Here is a 19,643-nt window from a genome sequence, read left to right on the forward strand (position 1 = left end):
TACTGTGAAATTCTAATGACATGCTGTGACACTCCATATTCATTAGTCCTTTTAATCAATTTTACTAATCAATGGTGTATTTTATTTGAAAAAAAATTACTTTTTGTGGCAGTGCACAACGATGATGTGCAAAAAAAAATCATGCAAAAAAAATCAGAGTACTTGCTTAGGTACTCTGGTGGTAGAGTTTGTGAGAATGCAACTTTGGTAAGTCTACGTCAGTACATAACTTAGTTGTAACAAAGATGTATCACTGATGAACAGCTGATGGTAGCTAGATTATTGTAATATTTGTCTTTTTTGATAAAACAGATAATTGCCAAGATATCCAAGCCTTCACAGTTTGCAGAAACCTCACATAATTTTAACCAGGGCCAAAGAAAATGGAAATTTGTGCAATACAAGCTAGCTGCAAAGTTGAAGGCATGGTACCTGCTTAGTCATGCGAAGGTTCCTGTGTCCCTCTGAAACAGAGATAAAGAGTCCTGGGCAGTTATACTAGGCACATGGTCATGATCAGAGGTAGGTAATTACTTTTAAATAATTAAACAAAGTACATTACAGCCAATTACATTACATTTAGATAAAACAAATATGAGCTATATGGTGTTCTATGTAAAAGGGCTGGACACAGCCACTGCTTCATAAAGCAGCCAGAAGCATGTAACTACCCAAGGTGGTGCTAGTGGAAAAGGCTGCTACATCCATAACCCTTCCCTTTGAAGGGAATCCACCTCCAGTGACACTGAAGCATGTTACTGGTAAATAGTCTGGCAAACTACTTTGAGAACACAGGTAGACGGGTGCTTGTTTTTCATTTGATGTACTGTTGGTCTTAGGTAGAAGGCAAAATGTTATGGTATAGTGATGCAGATAAAGCAATTTCTTTATAACTCAAGTCAGCCTCTTTATTTCAGTGAGCTCATTTTCAAACTCAGTGAGTGCAGAACTCGGGGATGTAGGTGACTGATCACAGCTTTATCTTTTTCCCATGCAGTTTTAACAAGAAGATGCAAAGGGATGTTTTAATCTTTTCCTTGGTCTGATGACACTGAATCCCATAGTGGTGAAGTCCAAAGAGACTTTGGAATAAGATTAATTTAGTGTGCTTTGCTTTTTACTGCCTGTGATGTCCAAGACTGTTCACAGTCGTTACGTGTGAGTTGTGCATGTGTGAAAGTGTGAAAAGCACAAGCATTTCTACACTTTTGTGACTGCTTCTGTACAAATAGATACAGCCATTATATAAGGGGTGTTTTCAAAAGTAACCAAGCCTAATTCTGTTCCAATTGAAGCCAAAAGGATTTTGATTAAAGAAGAGTAAGGCCTGTGCCATGTTATCACAGCTCATCTCAGCTGAAATCCTGAGGCTGCTGCAGTCTATGAAATGCACTTCACTCCTGACTTTGGCCTTTTGTTCTGAGTGCCAGGCTAACAAGGAGTGAGTAACTTCGCAGCATTAGCAGTGTCTGTTCCTCACCTGACAGATTTTTTTCCACTTTTGTAGTTCAGCTCTAAATTTCAAGGCTGTCAGTGAGTGGGAAGGGCTATCCCAAACAAGGGTACTCTACCTGAGCTTGCTCTTTAGTGCTGCAACCTCCCGGCCCAGGGCTTCATTGCTCTCAGTGGCTTCATCCAGCTCCCTCTGCAGCTTCCTGCGGTTTGCGTTGATGCGCTGGGACTCCTCCTCAGCCTCCTCCAGCTGCCTTTTCAGCTGCTTGAGCCGTGTGTTGCCCTTCTCAGCCTAAAGGGAAGTTTCAGAGTAATGCTTTAATTCATAATGTTTTACATTCCTCATTTTCATTTCATGCTTCTATTGAGAGTTGTACTGAAACATGACCCAAATCAAAGACGGAAGCTTATAGCCTGAAAAGAACTTTGCTTTGTGAGAGTTCATTTTGCTGATAGCTACTGTATTCAGACACAACCTTGTTGTTTCTTTTTCTGCATAGTCCTACCTCTGCTTTTTGGACTTGCAGATGGATTTACATTAGATAAAGCTAAAATTTTAATGTAAAATATATTCAGCATCTCTATTCATGTAGCACCAAGGGTGTTGTGCACAGTCCTGTATATTGCTGTGCAGTCAGACTGTTGCATCTGGCTGATCAACAAGGACTTGTGCTTTGGCACTTGAGGTAGCATGGAAGAATTATATTGTCCCATCTTTTAGTAATGGACTATATGGTTCTCCCAGCATAGAATCCAAGCATACAGTCTGTTTTCTAGATGGGCATTTGCTTGAGGCACAACATGGAATCTTCCTTTCTTAGAGCAAAACCTAAAAACTCCAGTGCCCTTGACTAAGAGCCTTGTGACACAGTCTGTACCTGATCTTTGTACTGCTCTGCTTGCTTCCTCTCGTCCTCCACCTGCAGCAGTGCATCCTTCAGCTTCTTGTCCTTCTGGCGCAGTGTCTTGGCCGCTGCCTGCTTCTCTCTGCAATGACAGGGCAGTGTTTGGTGATGTGGAAGCTCTGTACTCTTCACCTGCCTTGGGCTTGTGGCTCATGAAACTGGCACCAAGGACAGGTGTTAAAGGTCTTACTGAATTTAACAGGTGAATTCTAAGGAAAACTTTAAGGCATGTTCTTCTGAGCAAAACAAAACCAAATATATGTCTCTGCTGTATTCTAGAGGTGCTCCAGGAGATGTGTTCTGAAACACAAGGGGATTTTCTGAAGGAATAATCCAACAAGTGTCCAATGTGTTATGGCAGTTAACCTGGCAGAGTCATAGGGCAGTTACTCTAAAATGTAGGGGAGCAGATCCTTGCCTATGGTACCAGTAGAACTTTTCAGCAATAAAATGGATCTTAATCAGAAACAGTAGCAACTCCAGTTACTTGCCATATGTCTCAGAAATCTTAAGTGAGACAGAGACTTTACCAAATTTAGTGGCACTGAGAGCCTGATGACACAAATCCCTGCTTGCCTTTGTTTATTTTCTGTCTCATTAACTGGAACAATAAGTGGACAGCAATGCTCTCGGGAGACCAGTACCTGGCTTCCTGTTCCAATTGCTCTTCGAGAGAAGCAATTTTGGCCTCCAGAGCAGCAATTGTGGCTTTGAATTTGTTCTTCACAGCTCCCTCCATCTCCTGTAGCTTACTCTTTAGCTCTTTGTTCTGCCTCTCCAGTTGCTGCCGAGCGTTTTCATTCTTCTGTGCTGTTGAGCGCTCTGTTGCCAGCTCATTGTTCAGCTGTTCTGCCTGCAAGGTGGGAAGGGATGCTGTCACAAGTGTTGCATTGCTGTCACAAGTGTTGCATGCTTTCAGACAAATGACAGGTGGCAATTTGGGAAGGCAATCCTCCAGATACTCAGAACCACAAGCAGCTTTTGCTGGAATATGAACAGAAAGTGCTGTGTGCTGGAATGAGCTGTACCTGCTGTACTGCTTTCCTCATGCGGTCACCCATTGCCTCTATGTTGCTTTGCTCCTCTTCCAGCTCTTCCTCCAGTTGGGCAATTCTTGCCTCCAGGCGCCGTTTCTCATCCTGAAGGCTTGTCCTGGAAATTTAAATTGAAAAAGTGAGTCGTTATGGCTCTGACCATATGTTATGATTGTATTATGAACTGCCAATAATTCGGAAAAGAACTAGATATTTCAATGGAAGTAGTCATATGTGTGCATGTTGTCTTGTCAAGACCAGATGGCTGCTGGGAACAGAACAAAACTTCTCTTGGCAGCATTAGTAGCACATTCAGAGCCATGTGTGTAATTTGGTGTATACCTTCCAGAGGCAGCGCTTGCAAGTTCCTCTGCCATCTCTTCTTTCTCCTGGTCTGCTTGTTTGCGAGCTCTTTCTGCAGCAGCCAGGTCCTAGAGAAATGGAAAAGCAGCATAGTAAAGAAATGAGTGAATGTTCAAATAGTTATAGCATGATTCAGAGGACTGTAAATTTTCTAAAGCTGGTATGAAATGGGTTGTCTGTTAACAGGATAAATTTTTGTCATGTCATAAATCCTAAGGAAGTACAATGCAATACACTTTATCCAGCCTGTCAGTGGGTTTCTGTTTTATTTGTTTTAGTCACAAGATGGCCATTTAATACAGGTAGGAATAAAAGCACTAAGCCCTCAAGAATTTATTGCTATTGAAAACAATTTGTGTTGGATTGTACAGTTCATTTCCCTTTAAGGCTGGTGATCTGTACCTTCTTCCAAGGTGACTTTTTTAGCTCAGTCTGACTGTGCTCAGATGTAGATCCAACAGCTTTAGTGGAGTGTGTGGAGCAACATGGAACTTGTTACAAGTTCAGTGCCTAAGAGCTGTTAGATTACTTCACTCCCAGTTATGTTTTGCTGCTGAAGGCCATGTGTAATCTCCTTCATTCTGCTGTAGGTTTCCCACTTTACCTCCTGAAGCTGCATGAGTTCTGCTTCTAGACTCTTTGCTTTCTTCTCATTTTCTCTGGCTGTAGCAAATATTTCTTCTCTGGCAGCCCGTGCATCATCCAGTTCTCGTTGGTAGTCCTTCATCTGAGCCTTGTTGAAAAGAATAACAAATTTGTTATGATTTCAGTTGAAAGAAATGTGGACGGAACAGAACACATACACATTTACATTGTCATAATGCTGCTGAAGTTATATTTTCTGCAGAGATCTGGTAGCACATGTTGGAAAGATCTGAAATGCTATTCCAAGGAGGACAATGCTTCCACTTGAACACCGCATCTTTTGTAATGCCTATTGTCCATATGTCCTCTGAATATTTGAGTACATGTAGAGTCTTAATATTTCTGATTAAGAAAATTTTTGTTGTTTAATTGTTAGTATGTGACAGAACAGTTGATATGGAGGTTTAAAATATAAACAGGAACATGCTAATTCAGAGACAACCTGATTTCTGAACAGTCTTTTATGCTCAAGAGTTAAGTGTTAGAACCCAGATTGAAGCCCTGTAATAGATTTTTTCTTACAGTCCTTTCTCTTCATATGAATCTTTGTTTTCCTCCATATGGGTAAGTCAGTAGCAGATGAGTGTTGGCTAGAGAATTCTGGAAGCTCTTTACCATGATGAAATTTAAGATTTTAATCATTTGCCCTGTGAATTTTTCCACTGTCATTCAAACTGAGCATTCAAATACTGATATTTGAATGTGGCAGTCTAGTTAAAATTCCCCTTCTGACCAATCACCTGTAATGGGCATCAAGTTCACAGATGTCACCTAACTTCTGTATTGTGGCTGTATAAGACACAGCAGTGGGAAAAACTGTATTTTGGGGTTACTTACCTGTAATTTTCGAAGTTGTTTGATGGCTTCTTCCCGACCTTTGTTAGCAGAGTCAGCCTGGCTCTCCAGGTCTTTGACATCCATCTCCAGCTTCTTTTTGGCAGCAGCTGCAAGGGCACGTTGCTTCCGTTCATCTTCCAGTTCTGTTTCATATTCATGGAGCTGATCATTAAGGAAAACAAGTTCAGTTTAGCAAAGTCCCTGGGGACTCTTAAACACTGTGTCTGAGTAGTGTATACAGACCCCTTATCTCTGTTAACTGTGATTTCCCTGGAAGTTAAAACATTTCCATTTTGTCCCAAAATTAAAAGTTTTTGAAAGGACTCAGCAATTTGGGTCCTGTATTCATGGAAATGTGTGTGTTACAAGATGATGACTACAGCAGTTGTCCTTGCTGTCACAACACTTCTGTACAAATAAGTTTTATCTTGTTTTCATCTCCAGTGCTTTTGTATGCATTCAGTGTACCTTGGGAAGACAGATACATTAGAAGTTGTCTTTTTCCACTTGCACTGAGAATACAGGGAAGGTGGTTCTGACTATGTCAGAAATAACAGTTCATATGTTTTATACTATATTGGTTGTAGAGTTAAACAGCTACATTTATTGGTAACTGTACATCTGCTACTGGAACAGGGAACCTCTCCCTGCCTTCTTTAGTATAATCAGCATTTTCTTCTTTTTTTTTTTAATCACCATGTTCAAGGCAATGTAATGCTTTTTTTCATTTTAGTTAGTGAGGTGCTTTAATAATGGCATTAGGTTGGGGCCTTTCAACTGGCTTGGTTAGATATTTACAAAGGCAGAATTGGGAATGGTACCTGTCTGAGGAGTTGTCTTTTCTTCTCCTCATTCTGTTCATCTCTGGCTTGTAAATCTCTTTCAAACTGGCCTTTCAGAGCCTGCATATTAACTTCCAACCTGAGTTTGGCATCTTCTGCAGCCTGTAGCTCATCCTCTAGCTCTTCTAATTGTGTCTTCATCTCTTCTACTTGCTGTTCAAGGGTCCGTTTAGATTTCTCCAATTCATGGACCTTTCAAGCAATGAGAATTTAATAATTTGTTATAAGAAATAAGAATAATTCTAGTTATACACAGTATACCTGCAGTATAGGCCACATTTGAAACTATCAGGTGTGGACAATGAATAAACTAATTTACACTGAAAATGCTAAATTAGTTTTATTTTGTACTTGCAAAACTGTCTTAAAATAATGAGATTCTCTTTATCCCAATCTTTTGTTTTTCATCTAGTCAAATATCATAATTTAATTTATTTAGTATTAGAAGTAGTATAATAATGTGCCTGTAATAAAAAAAGTGATTGGCAATGCAGAAGTGGAAATTTGCTGCAGTTATGTAAGTAAATGTAAGCAGGTGGCAAAGTCCAATATAACCAATAAAATAACATTTGCAGAGTTTACAATTTCAAAGAAGTGTAATAAAACTAATACATTATTTAGAAATCAGTTAGAATCTTCTTCATGCTTGAAGTCATATTAAAAATAAACATAGCCTACAGTTACTTTGCCAAGTCCCTTGAAAGTTTGGACAAAATGAAATAACCTTTGAATTTTGTATGAAATATCTGATCTTGCTGAATGATTTGTGTATTGCAGAGAATTTCCCACACTGAAACCAATTATATCTTTTTTAGCTGCTATTTTAAGTTATTGTTCTGGAGATTGTTCTAAGGCCAAAACTTACATTCTTGCCAACATCATCTTTGGAGCTAACAAGATCTTCCATTTCAGCTTTCAACATTTTGTTTGTTCTCTCCAGTTCTTCTTTGGCTTCCAAAGCCTCTTCAAGTGCTCGAGCCAATGACAGAGCCTTTGTTTCCTTTTCTCTAGCTTCAGCTTCTGCTCTGTCCCTTTCATCTGCATATTTTGAGGAGATGTTCTTCTCTTCAGCTAGCATCTGTGAAAAGGTAGTGTCAATACAGGAGGTCATTAGTAACAGGCTTTTCTACTGCAGCTGCCTTGGCAGTTGTTAATGACAGAGAAGAATCTCTGCTTTTGATAAATGCACATAAATACAAAATTAACCATTTTTTGTATAATTAAATTTTAGTTAATTTTTTTGTCCCCTTGTCTTTGAGTTCCAGATGGTTGATAACACAGCAAAGGAGAATCTGAAGTGTGTACCTGATCAAACTTCTTCTGTTTTTTCTCCAGGTTAGAGACCAGCTGACGCTGGTTGTCCAAGTCCACCACCAGGTCATCCAACTCCTGCTGGAGTCTGTTCTTGGTTTTTTCCAGTTTGTCATAAGAAGCAGCCTTTTCCTCAAACTGTTGTGTGAGACTTTCAATTTCTTTCTGAAGTTTCTTTTTGCCTTCTTCCATGAATTCTACTGTGGTGGTAAATTCCTGTATCTTCTTCTTCGAGTCAGAGAGCTGAAATTTGAATTCAGAGGACAAATCTTTGTAGCTGTGCCAACAAAACTTGGCAGAGAGACAAAAACTTGGCCAGGAGACAGCTAAGACCTGGAGCATTCCTAGTTTGACCTGTGTGAAGTTGGTGACAGTTACCCATCACCCAGCCTTCATAAAATGAGGCAGAGCACAGGCCTAGGATGCACATACAGGCCTTGTGTGCAAGACTATGTGTGGAGCTACCTTGCATTTGTACCTGTCCTAGGGATGACATTTTAAAGGACAGGGAGAATGCTGCCTCCATTGTGGAGCACCACTGGTGCCATCTGGGCTAACCGCACAAATTCCCTGAGGGTCTGTGCGCTGTGCCAGGATAATTCTACAGATCCTCTGGAACTGCCAACACAACTCTCAGTGATGGAGCTAATGATTTAACTATGGCACTGGTACCTGTATTGTCAGTGTTGAAATATGTCTCTCCAGATTTTGTTTCGCTTCTACTTCTTCATCCAACTGCTCCTGCAAGCTGTTCTTTTCATCCTCCAGCTGGCGGAGCTTGGTGGACACATTTAGCTTCTGCCGCGTTTCTTCCTGAAGCAGCTCCTGCAGTCACCACAGCAATTGGCAAGACAGTCATTAGTTTAGGTCTTTTTATTGTGCATTTTATGAATACTGTTGGTGAGCTGATCTTTGATGCAAGTTTACCTGTGTATCTTGTAGCTGAGATCCTAAGGTTGCAACATCTTTGGTCAATTTGATATTTTTGCTTTCTGCTTCATTGAGCAAACTGGTGACATTTTCAACCTCCACCTGTGAGATGCCACAGAGAATAAACTCAGTTATTTTGCAAAGCTTTGAAATCTTCCTTAAACTTTACTTTCCTTGGATTTGTCTGAAATGTTATCTAATGCAATTTTTTACTAGTTTACCATAGTATTTATTATTCTATATCTGGTCATATTCATAAAGCAATAATAGTATGTTCCTTGCAATGAACTGCAAAGGAGAATGGGGATTTTTGATGGATTTTCCTTCCTCTTCCCAAGTTTGTCAGAAGTTTATGCATTTGATTTTTTTTTCTTACTTATCCAGCAGCTTAAAATAATAAAGCAAAGCTTACTGCAGCTATGAACAAGATGTAACAATAAGCTTGATTAGTATATCTGGACATTGAACATCTACCAGAGAACCATTTAAAATGATCTTTAGTTATTTCTTAAACTGTAGCTAAGTGAGCATTCTCCTTTTGTTGTCATCTTTTCTGAGCACATGTGTTTAATAGCTGTCTAATACATTTCCAAAAGGCATATACCTGTCAATCTTCCCCACCACCCAAAAATGAACAAACAGAAAGAAACTGTCAGATCTGCATCATGGTCACTGAATCAGTGATGGCATTACAGATTGCAACACGTACAGAGGGGTGGTGAGACTAAAAGCTCCCAGTTCCATGAGATGGAGTGGTTGTAATTGATTAATTGTATGATAATTGAGGTAGGAGTTTAAGGTGACAAAATATGAGCATTTTGGCTGCAGAGCCATAATTCCTCTAGATACACCCTCACAGGACAGCATAAACTGGGCTTCTCAGTCCCACGGTGTCACAGCAAAGCATCAATCTCCCTCATACCTGTAATTTATGGACTTTTTCATTGAGTTCTGTCCGAACACGCTCTCCCTCTGTGTATTTGGACTGTAAATCCTGCAGCTGTACTTCCAGCTTCTTCTTCTTGTGCTCCACATCTTGTTTGGCCTGATTCAGGCTCCTGACTTCATTAGCCAGATCAGCATTGTCTTTTTCCAGTGACTGTTTGGTCTTATCCAAGTTTGCTTTAGCCTACAAGCACGTGAAGAAGTGAATAAAGGTGATTTATAAGAGGAAATTGTGTTATCTAGGAGGTAGTTTTCAGTGAGATGGATTTCTGTTTACCCGTTTAAATTGTTCCAGCTGCTCTGTGAGCTCTTCCACAGCCTGAGTGTGTTTTTGCCTCATCTCCTGGACCTGGGCTTCATGAGTTCGAGTCTCCTCCTCCAGGGCTCTCTTCAGCACTGTGACCTCCTGCTCACGCTTTGCTCTGGAAGGTGACACACATCAGTGGAGCAGCAGCAGATAAGAACATTCCAGCCCTACTGCAATGCCAGTGGGCAGTATTGGACTGAGCTTGGTGACATTGCTTTTTGCCCCTTGTGCAACATATCCATACCTGAGCTCCTGCTGGGTGGCTGTGGTATCCAAAGTATCCTCAAGCTCTGTCTTAAGAGCCTCCAGCTCTTCACCGAGGTCTCTCTTTTGCTTTTCTGCTTTGTTTCTTGCAGCTTTTTCAGACTCCAAGTCTTCCTGGAGATCAGAAATTACAGATTCCAATTCTCGGATCTTCTTGAGGGCATTGTTCTTCTGCGTAGTTTCATCCTCAAGCCTTTTTGAAAAAAGAGCATTTCCTTTTAGAAATTAAAAAAGTAATAACTATTTCACTTTGAGGAAGTCAAGTATACACTAAAGATTAGTAAGTTCTCTGCATGAAAGTGCAAAAGAAAGGGAGACTGATGCAAAAAAGATCAGAAAGCTGTACTTTAGCTGGATGCAATGTCTGGAGATGCTAATCAGTTGATTCAGCAAGTTTTGGTTGAGTGTTTTCCTCTTAAATTTATACAGAAAATCCACTGAGATTCTGGAGTGGATCAAGATCAGACTTGTAATTAATTTTTGCCTACTGCCTATGAAGTAGATTGTTACATTTCATTGTACTTGACAGCACTGCCCTTGCCTATGGGAAGAGGAGTTTTCATTGATACTTGGAGGTAATTTAATAAAATGGATTATTGGTCTATGGACAAGCAGTAGCATAGTTATTTTTCACAAAAGGACATTTGGAAAATGGGGTAGCACACAGAGGGGATGAACTGAGAGATGAGATTCATGGCTGGAACTTCTCAGTGTCTGGGAAGGGGCAAGATAAGTTGCAACCTGGGCTTTCCACCATGTGCAGACCCAGGAGTGAGTACCTGGCCAGAGCAGCCTGCAGCTCTTCCTCCTTCTTGGCCAGTTGTGCCTTCAGGTCAGCAATTTGTGCCTGGAGCTCTGCAATCTGCTCGTGTAGATCATTTGCCTCCCCTTCCAGCTTCCTCTTAACTTTGTCCAGTTCTTGTCTGCTCTTCTCTTCCTTCTTCAGCCGCACTGAAAAAAGGGGGATTTTGGTCACCAGACTGTGGTAGTGCCAGGAGTCCTTAATCTGATCTCAAACCTAGGCAAAAAATGGTTCTGGCCTCCAGTGTGGCCATGCGTTTAACTACAAGTCACCGTGTTTTTGAAGCAACAATGCAGTGCCTTGTTTCTGGCCATCCTAAAGAAAAATTTCTTTATCTTTCTACAACATAAGCATTTTTTCCCCTCATTTTTCTCTCTACTCTTTTATATATAACAAATAAAAAGTTTCTGTTGTTTGGCACCATAGGGATTTGGTGATTATCACCAAACTGAGTTCAGCATAACAAATTTGGAAATACCCCACATGTTTTTAAAAAGTTCTCTCTGATTCTCTTGAGGTTTTTTGTTCTGTGCCAAGGAAAAAGAAGAAATTCTACAAAACCACCAATAGACTATTGTTCATGTTACCTTCAAGTTCAGAAATCATAGATTCATGTTTGTTCTTGAGCTTTGTAAGATTTTTGGCTTTTTCTTCTTCTTCTGCAAGATTTGTTGTTAGATCACTTATTCTTTCCTCAAGTTGTTTTCTTTCCTTAAGAAAAATAAAATACTTCTGTTAGCAAACATGGCTGTCATTGGTGATCATAAATCAACTCTTTGCCAACCAAAAATGTCCAAGAAACTGTCCTTTTATGCTGTATTTCTTGAGATTGTAATGACACATTTCAATTTTTCAGTTACAGAGGAGCTATGGAGTGGTGTCTATGACTTCCACGTTCTCTAAGCTGCTGCTCTTAGAATCTTGTGCTTTCTCTGATGGCTGCTAAGTGCAGGGCCCAGTTTACAAGAGCATTCCCTTTTATAAAGTACTGGAAGACATTCTTAACTTCCAATTTTAATCATGAAGTTTTGTTGAAATTAGTTGAAAGAGAATTACTTAGTCTGCTCTTGGACAGGAAGACATGTCTTCCACTGATTATGCTTGGCTGCTGTAAATATTTTGCTTGAAAATATTGTTGCTACAGCAGATCTCAAAAATAGTAGTTTTACACAATTTTGAATTGTTTAAATGAGCACAGAAAAATTATCAGAAATGCATTTGATACAGGCTGGACTGATGGTCTGGTGTAACTGTACATCCATGAGATTAGGTAGTCAAGAGTATTCCTGTTGTTCTAGTGGAAGAGAAGGTTTTCTCTCAACTTTCACTATTTTCAGAGTAAGAAAGTGGACCCAGAATTCACCTTGCTTAGCTTGTTATTCTGATCTTCCATTATCAGAATATCATCTTCCATTTTCTTTATCTTGCTATCTGCTGCTACTTTTTCAAGTTGCAGTTTCTGCCTTGCAGCTTCTTCTTCTTCCAGCTGTTCCTCAAGGTCCTTTAGGGGGAAAAAAAGAAACCCACAAAACATGAATTCTAGAAACAAAATACTACTTCTGCAGTTCTTAAGAAATGCTTAATACTTATTACTGCATGTTGTAAACTTTGTTGTTTTTATTAAGAACTAGACAATCTGTAATACTTGACAACAGAGAATGAAAGATTTGTTAATGTTTCAGAGAAAAGATTAGGGTTGAGATGAGGAAGAAGAGAGCTCTGGAGGAAAGAGCATCAAGTGATTGTCCTTCCTTCAGAAGCACAGACATATCCTACAGAGGGTTGTGCAGCAAGCACTCTCCTAGGATCTGAGGTTTTCCTGTCTCTCTTGTGTCCCAGTGAGATCCAAGTTATTGTTTGTATTTGTCACTTATCTCTCCTTACCAGCATTTGTTGTTGCATCTTTTTCTTCTCTGCCTGCAGCTGCTGGCTGCGCTCCTCCTCCTCCTCAATTCTGGCTTCCATCTCGTGCAGGACCTCTTCCAGCTCTTGTTTCTTAGCAGCTAAACGGACTCTCATCTCCTCAGCCTCAGCATACAGCTCAGTTTCTGCCTGAAGCTGCTCTGCCAGGAGGTTCTTCTCTTCAACAAGCTGCACAAATAAAATGGAGAGTAAGTTAAGGCTTAGAGTGCAAGTTGGTTGTTTTACTGCACATCCTGGGGTACAGGCAGGCAGCTCCACCACACATTCTTGTGTGGATGTTGGGCCTTTACTGAAGTGACTGGGAGCTTGTCTGCACTGACCTTCTGCTCTGGACCATTGCTATGAAGACAATCATGAGTGCAAAGGAGAGAGACACCTTTATTACAACAGCTTCTAGACATGGTAAAAGAACAGCTAGTGTTTCCCAGAGGCTCAGAGCTGTAAGTCACCTGTGAGTGTTTCAGTTCCAGCTCCTTCAATTCACTCTCTGCTTTTTGTTGTCTTTCCTTAGTTTTTTGCAGTTCTTCATCCTTGGCCTGCATTTCTTCCTCTTGGCGGGTGACTTGCAGCAGTGGTTTCACCTGGAAATGGAAAGGTTTTTTAAAGAATGTTTCCTGTCAGTATTTGTGTTGCTGAGCATGGTGCTTCAAGGACTGACTGGTACTATTGGTAGTGCTGTCATTGCTCAGGACTGGACAGATACTGTCCAGCCAAGCTTGATGGGAGCATCTTTAAAGCCCCAAGCCTTAGCAGTCTTGGCTGTCTCTATGTTTATTCCTGGGGCCTTGCAAGCACTTCAGCCTCTGATAGTGTCACTTTTGAAATGTCTCCAGGCCTCTTTTCATCCCTTGATAATGTACAAAAGTTCCATCTGCACAGAAAGGCAATGTGCACACACAGCTATGTGTTACTGCCTGTTTCTGGTTGCAGAGGAGATTGCTATCAATCCAAGTAGGAAAAGTTTTCTGAATCCAAAGTGAAGGCTATTCTTGAAACACCAGAGCCTCTTTAAAAGGAAAATAGACTTAATTTGCATGAGTTCCCAGCAGGAAGATGTTTAGTGTCCCAGTTAGGAATTCCCAAGCTACTTTGTTCCCCATAGATATATCACTCTAGATGTTTGGAAACTTCGTTCTACTCAGTGTTCTCATTATCCACCTCTGTGAAATTATTTCATTTTGTGGCTATTAAAAAAGTCTCCAAGCATGCAAAATCTTTTATGAATTTCTGCCTAACTAGATTGTTTTCTTCTCAAGTTAGAACTAGCTTTAATGTTAATGACATTATAGAACTATCCAGAGTATCTCTAACCCCAAATTTTGTGAAACTAATGAGGCTCTTTTCACCAGTTGCAATGGGCTTTGGAACAAGGAGTGTGCCTGACAAGATGTACCTTGGCATCATGTGCATTTCATTTCTTTTGGAAAACTGAGATTTACTGATAGCAGTCACTCACTTTAGTAAACAGTCTCCACCACTGCCAGTTCCTCAGCTTCAGGTAGGCAGCACAATTTCTTTGGATAACCTTCATTGCAGTCAACTGTTGCTGTCTCTTGGCAAAGGCTCTGTGATTAAAAACACAAAGCAAATTGGTTCAGTCTGAGAATGGAAGGCGTTTGCAAGGTACACACATTAGGCAAAGAAACTCTGGCATGAGAGTCTGCTGATGAGCCACATGGTTTGGGGAGTCAGGCACAAATTCTTTTGTTGCTTTAACAGTGCCTGTGCTTTCCTGAGGAAGGGTGGTAACTCTGGTTAACTGTCTGGTATTTTATTTTAGTTTTTTGTCTGTTTGCATTCCATGGATAGGCACAGATGTATAGATCTAGTTCTGGGTGTGAACACCTTTCCAGAGTACACAGGCACTCAGATCTTGCACTGATTATCATTCTTGAGACATATTTCTTTGTCTAGCAGTTAGGAAGCCTTGATAGTATGCAGATAAAAAAGGCATTATTGTTGATAGTTTCGTGGTGTACGTTAACTGATATCATGCTAGATGATCAGTGCTCCACAATGAAGCTGTGGAAGAAATTATTTTATGTTTTATAGATGCCAGGGGTGTTCCTACTTGTAGTGCATAAGACTCCAGTCATGGCTTAGAATGCTCCTTTTCCTGCTGGTACAAACACATAAATGTTTAAATGATGGGTCATTGTTTCAGCTTATTGTACACAGGGGTGTGAGCAGCCTCACGGTGTAACTGCTTCTCTGTAATTACACTGATCAGCCTTTTCTGGGCTGCAGGTGAAACCTTCATTGGACATGAGTTCTAATGCAGTATAAATAATAATGAAATGTCTCAGTGTCTTCAGTTGGTTATATGGAACACTAAAGGCCCCTGCAGGTACTCTGCTGCGGAAAACATTCTATTTGTCAGCACATATTCTTACTTTCTTGCTAGGTAGCCTCGGGACATAGCTTGGAAGGTGATAATAACATCTGTGATCTTCAGGTCTCTCTCTTCTTCCAGGTGAGCCAGAACACCAGTTCTGAAGAAGATTTTACTCTGTCCAATTCTGTACAAGTTGGGATCAAGCTCTAGTGCTTTAATCTATAGGAAAACAGGGATATTTTTAAACTCCTGTGCTGAGGTTTAGGGTACTAAAAATCACTTCTCATTTCTGTTCAGTCTCAACTCTTTTATATAAGTATAGGCCTGATTATAATAGGATCAAAAATGCTTTCCTCACCATGAGTATGCAAGCCTGCTTCCCATCCATGAATCCTTTAGGAATGGCATTTGCAGCGAGAATTTCATATCTGCCAAAAGATGCTTATGTTAGGGAGGCTGAAACACACTGGGTGGTTTTGTACAGACAGGAGGTCCAGCCCTGCTAAAGCCAGAGCTGGGGCTGAGGGGCTCGTACCGCTGGCGGAACTCCTGGAAGACAATCCTGTTGGGGAATCCCTGCCGGCAGATGCGGATCCCTTCCAAGACACCATTGCAGCGCAACTGCTCCAGCACTAAATGGGCGTCAAGTTTGCCAGACTGAAAAGGGAACAGAAGGTATTTTTAGCACAGATTTACAAAAATGTTACCATCCACATGTCTGTGTTTGAAGACATCGTTCAGCTCTGCCACGTGCAGTGAGCAGCTCAACAGGAGTAATGTGCCAGGAGTCTGAAAAGTGAGCATCTTCTGAAATTTACCCTTTTTTCATGATTTGGAATGATGCAGCGGACAAAGTTGGGATTGGTATTCCTTAGGGTGGTCATCAGTTTGGTCAGCTGCTCCTTATAGAGTTGTCCAACGGTACGGAACATGCCTTTCTTGGTTTTTGAAGAACTGGGGAGTGAGCTTTCACTCATCTTGGCCATTTGGTCCAGCCCAACTATACGGTCCACTGAAATAGAAAAGAAAGAATGGAACTGTTTATATAAACTCTCCTTGCCTCACATCAGACTCATCACTGCCATTGTTACACTGCAGCTTGCCGAAGAGGACAGGTATATTTTTTATGCAATAGGAGCATTCTGACAAATATACTAGAAGTCCTCCTGGGTAAATAGTCTACTTCTGTCAAAGATGAAAATGTGGATTTTGTTAAGTAGTGACAGAATGGAGCAACTGAATACCCAGAATATATTTTATTATGTCCATGAATTAAATAGAACTCCACAGTACTTACATGAGAGGCTTCATAAAACCTAACAATAACCTGTATTAAATATGTAAATTTTACATATTCAGAAACATTTTAAGCGTAATGAATAATTTTTATTCTGTTGCTGAATAATATTAAGAAAGTTTTTTGATAGTGCTGAAAACTCTCTAATGAAGTTTTTCATTAATGATGTCTTTAGAACACATTAGTTCAGTCTCTTCCATACTTATCATGTTCACACTTGTGTGCTGCCAGCAAGGGATGGCTGTCAAAAAGTTCTGGTAGGAGTTTCTCCCTTTAAACCCCATCACTGATTTAGAGTTGTGATTCATACCATCCTTCCAAAGGTCTGCTACAAATTTGTCTGAAGACTGGTTCAGCAGAGAAGTCACGTTGTCATTTAGTGGATCCATGTTCTTAGTCAGCCAGGCAGTTGCATTGTAAGTAACCTGCAGGGAACATCAAAAATTTGTTCTTGATAAGAAATCTGGAGTGTCCAAGAACACAGGGCACTGTATTCACAAAATCAGACAAATAATGTGCAAAGGTTTCTAGGGTTGAGAGTTGAGTATTTATTCTCACATGTACTAATGTCTTTAAAAAGTCTGCTTGCTAGAAAAGAATCCAAATTACTTGGATTTTCAATAACCTTAGTGATGGTAATTTTTGTTTTCTTGTGAGCTTAGCACAACCATGATTTGGAAATCTTATTTCATGTGTTGTGTAATTAAAGCACTTAATAAGCATATTTCATAATTAAAGCTATGTCTCATCAATGCAGGTACCAGAATGTTTCTCTTTGATCCTTTGGGTATCAAAGAACCGAAGTTCTCTAAGTCAAAATAGCTCAATCTGTCCAGTACCTTTCCTGCATAGTGCATTATACAGAACTCTGTTTTGTCCTTGAGTTGCTTGGGCTTCTGGAATTTGGGATGGTTGCCTTGTTCTTGAATTAGTTTCTCCACAAAGGATGTGTCAGTAGCCTTGGGGAACCAGCACTCTTCATCCAGCAGAGCCAGGACACCGGGAGGGTTGGTCTGCAATGGGAGTGGTATCAGATTAGAATCATCAGAAGCAGAGGCACAGACAGAGCACCACCTTCCTCACCCCTGAGGTTACAGATCCTTCCAGGAAATAAAGGATCTCTTGTACTGACACATAACTGATACCTCTGTAGTATCCCACCTACAGAGAGAGAATCTTACTGGTCTTTCGATCAGCTCAATGCAAGGTTGCAGGTCCAGGCCAAAGTCAATGAAATTCCATTCAATGCCCTCTCGCTGGTATTCCTCTTGCTCCAATATAAACATTGTGTGGTTGAAAAGCTGCTGAAGTTTCTCATTAGTGTAGTTGATGCACAACTGCTCAAAGGAATTGATCTGTGAAGAGGAAAGAAGGGAATTCATAACGTTAGAAAAAGACGTTCAAGAGTGAACTTAAATTACAGGATGGTATTTGCTATTTTGTATTTCTTTTTGCATATTAAAATAATTAAAATTTAAGGATCTATATAAGTTTCATCAGCTTGTGTCCCACAGTACATACCTCAAAAATCTCAAATCCAGCAATATCAAGGATCCCCAAGAAAGAAGCTCCTTGTCTTTTTGTTTTATCGAGAGCTTTGTTCACGCGAGCCAGGATCCAACGGAACAGACGCTCAAATTTTGCCTTGGCCAAAGCTTCTATGGCAAAGTCTGCCTGGAAAAGGTCAAAGGAGATTGTAAGTGAAAGAAACCCACTTAACTGTTAATTTCTGTAGAAATGAGACAGAAAACGGATGTTTCCCTTTAGACAAGATGTAAGGAGAAACAGAAATAGGAAAAGGGAGAAGAGCTTCAGGAGAGCTGAGCAGAGTGCATGTGGTACCTGCTCTTTGGTCTGAGCTTTCTGGACAACATCTCGCCCGACCTTGATCCTTGGGGTCAGAATAGATCTTGTGAAATCTGTCACATTAATCCCCATCAGGTGGCACACTTTTTGTGCAGCTAGAATAAAAAAGTGAGATTTTATCTCAGACTGAATTGCCTCTTAGGTGGTCAGTAAGTGTGAATATGAGCAGCTCAGCAAGTATGCAGAATTATTTATCTTCCTTAAAAGCTTCTCTATTGTACATACAAGAGATGACACCATAAAAAAAACCACTTATGATCCAAGCAACAAATTCACCATTCATCAATTTATGGATTCAAGATTACTAGAAAAGGTAATGATAATTGAGGTGATTTTAAGCATGGTTTATACTTTAAATCCTGAGAGCTACATAGAGAATAGCAATTAAATTAAAAACTATTGATAAGGAGTACTTATTCAGTTGCTGTTTTATTATTTTTTTAATGTTAACTAAATTTTGAAGTGGAAAATAATACCAGTATCATCTGGCATAGAAGCTTGATCAGTGTTTCTCTCCTTCTTGAAGACAATATTACCCAGTTGTAGGACAGATGAAACAACCCTCAGTATAGCTGTAAGAGAAACAGATAATATAAATGAGGATCAGAATGGCCACGTTTTGAAAACTCTGTTCTCTGCAATAACATTCCAGTGCCTCTGATAGTCTGTACCTCTCTGGAAAGAGTAAGGTTTGTTTTAAAGGACTGTGCCTTAAAACTGCAGGACTTTGAGAGCTGACTGAGCAGAAATCTGCACAATCTGTGCAGTGAAGCAAATGGGCCACTCTGGGAACACCAGCACCTCAAGCGAAGTTACGCTGGCTCCCCAGGCAGATCCCCACATCTCAGGAATTTGTCCTCCACTCACAGTGCCTGTAGCATCTTCCCTGCTCAATCACTTAAGAGTCTTAAAACCAAAAAATAAATCTGAATTACCAGCAGCTTAAAAAATGTGTGGCACTTCTGAATGTCCAGTTATTCAGGGGCATGTGGATATTTAGTTGTGCAACTAAAATCAAATGTATACATATCTTTAAAAGGATTAATGTCAAAATCCAGAAAAGGTATTTATTAATGTTTGATTACTGAAATACACATAAATGTGATACCACCTAAACTTGGGTAGTAAAATCTATTGACATGTTTCAGATGAGGTTGTATCAATTTGGGGTGTTCTATTTGTTTAGCTGTAAATTTATCTAATTTACACAGGATAAGAATATTTTCCAAATGGGCTTCTATTTTAGAGCATGAAATCAGAGGAGTTCAGACAATAAATTAATGACTCCTGATGCTGCAGTGGAGAATGCTGCTGTCCATGCCAGTACCGGCAGGAGAGCAGACCAGTGTGCACCAGCACCATCATCCAGAATGACCAAGGCTGGGGTTTTGCTCAGCACCCCTCGGTCACTGATGGAGGTGAGGGATGTGCTCTGCTGCTGCTGCTGCTGCTCCAAGGCTCAGGCAATGGGAGGACGCTGCTTTGCCACCAGGTGTCACCTGGGACATGGCAATTTGCATCTGAGGGCCCTGCACGCTCCCAGCAACACTGAGAGGTAAAAGCTATGCAGGTGGGTGTCTCTGGC

General features: G+C 40.4%; 1 protein-coding gene across 5 annotated transcripts in view; it reads right to left on the reverse strand.

The window, feature by feature from the left end:
- The window catches only part of MYH11 (myosin heavy chain 11), a 55,252-nt gene that overhangs the window by 3,081 nt on the left and 32,528 nt on the right, over window positions 1–19,643 (reverse strand). For 3 of the 5 annotated variants that reach the window (XM_068206838.1, XM_068206836.1, XM_068206841.1), the window contains 31 exons: window positions 18,535–18,630; window positions 18,035–18,153; window positions 17,714–17,866; window positions 17,374–17,547; window positions 17,032–17,205; window positions 16,503–16,617; window positions 15,714–15,907; window positions 15,431–15,552; window positions 15,254–15,323; window positions 14,954–15,114; window positions 14,017–14,125; window positions 13,010–13,141; window positions 12,522–12,728; window positions 12,001–12,138; window positions 11,225–11,348; window positions 10,615–10,786; window positions 9,816–10,028; window positions 9,542–9,686; window positions 9,242–9,448; window positions 8,317–8,421; window positions 8,062–8,214; window positions 7,384–7,632; window positions 6,944–7,156; window positions 6,058–6,270; window positions 5,237–5,398; window positions 4,359–4,487; window positions 3,734–3,822; window positions 3,386–3,509; window positions 3,002–3,210; window positions 2,331–2,439; window positions 1,572–1,744 (listed from right to left, as the gene is read on the reverse strand). In XM_068206838.1, coding sequence (XP_068062939.1) covers window positions 1,572–1,744; window positions 2,331–2,439; window positions 3,002–3,210; window positions 3,386–3,509; window positions 3,734–3,822; window positions 4,359–4,487; window positions 5,237–5,398; window positions 6,058–6,270; window positions 6,944–7,156; window positions 7,384–7,632; window positions 8,062–8,214; window positions 8,317–8,421; window positions 9,242–9,448; window positions 9,542–9,686; window positions 9,816–10,028; window positions 10,615–10,786; window positions 11,225–11,348; window positions 12,001–12,138; window positions 12,522–12,728; window positions 13,010–13,141; window positions 14,017–14,125; window positions 14,954–15,114; window positions 15,254–15,323; window positions 15,431–15,552; window positions 15,714–15,907; window positions 16,503–16,617; window positions 17,032–17,205; window positions 17,374–17,547; window positions 17,714–17,866; window positions 18,035–18,153; window positions 18,535–18,630 — 4,753 coding nt within the window. Of the gene's footprint in view, window positions 1–432; window positions 465–1,571; window positions 1,745–2,330; window positions 2,440–3,001; window positions 3,211–3,385; window positions 3,510–3,733; window positions 3,823–4,358; window positions 4,488–5,236; window positions 5,399–6,057; window positions 6,271–6,943; window positions 7,157–7,383; window positions 7,633–8,061; window positions 8,215–8,316; window positions 8,422–9,241; window positions 9,449–9,541; window positions 9,687–9,815; window positions 10,029–10,614; window positions 10,787–11,224; window positions 11,349–12,000; window positions 12,139–12,521; window positions 12,729–13,009; window positions 13,142–14,016; window positions 14,126–14,953; window positions 15,115–15,253; window positions 15,324–15,430; window positions 15,553–15,713; window positions 15,908–16,502; window positions 16,618–17,031; window positions 17,206–17,373; window positions 17,548–17,713; window positions 17,867–18,034; window positions 18,154–18,534; window positions 18,631–19,643 lie in introns of all 5 variants that reach the window. The other 2 variants (XM_068206839.1, XM_068206840.1) reach the window with 2 other exon arrangements.

The sequence above is a fragment of the Anomalospiza imberbis genome, chromosome 16 (assembly GCF_031753505.1).
Source record: "Anomalospiza imberbis isolate Cuckoo-Finch-1a 21T00152 chromosome 16, ASM3175350v1, whole genome shotgun sequence".
NCBI lineage: Eukaryota > Metazoa > Chordata > Aves > Passeriformes > Viduidae > Anomalospiza > Anomalospiza imberbis.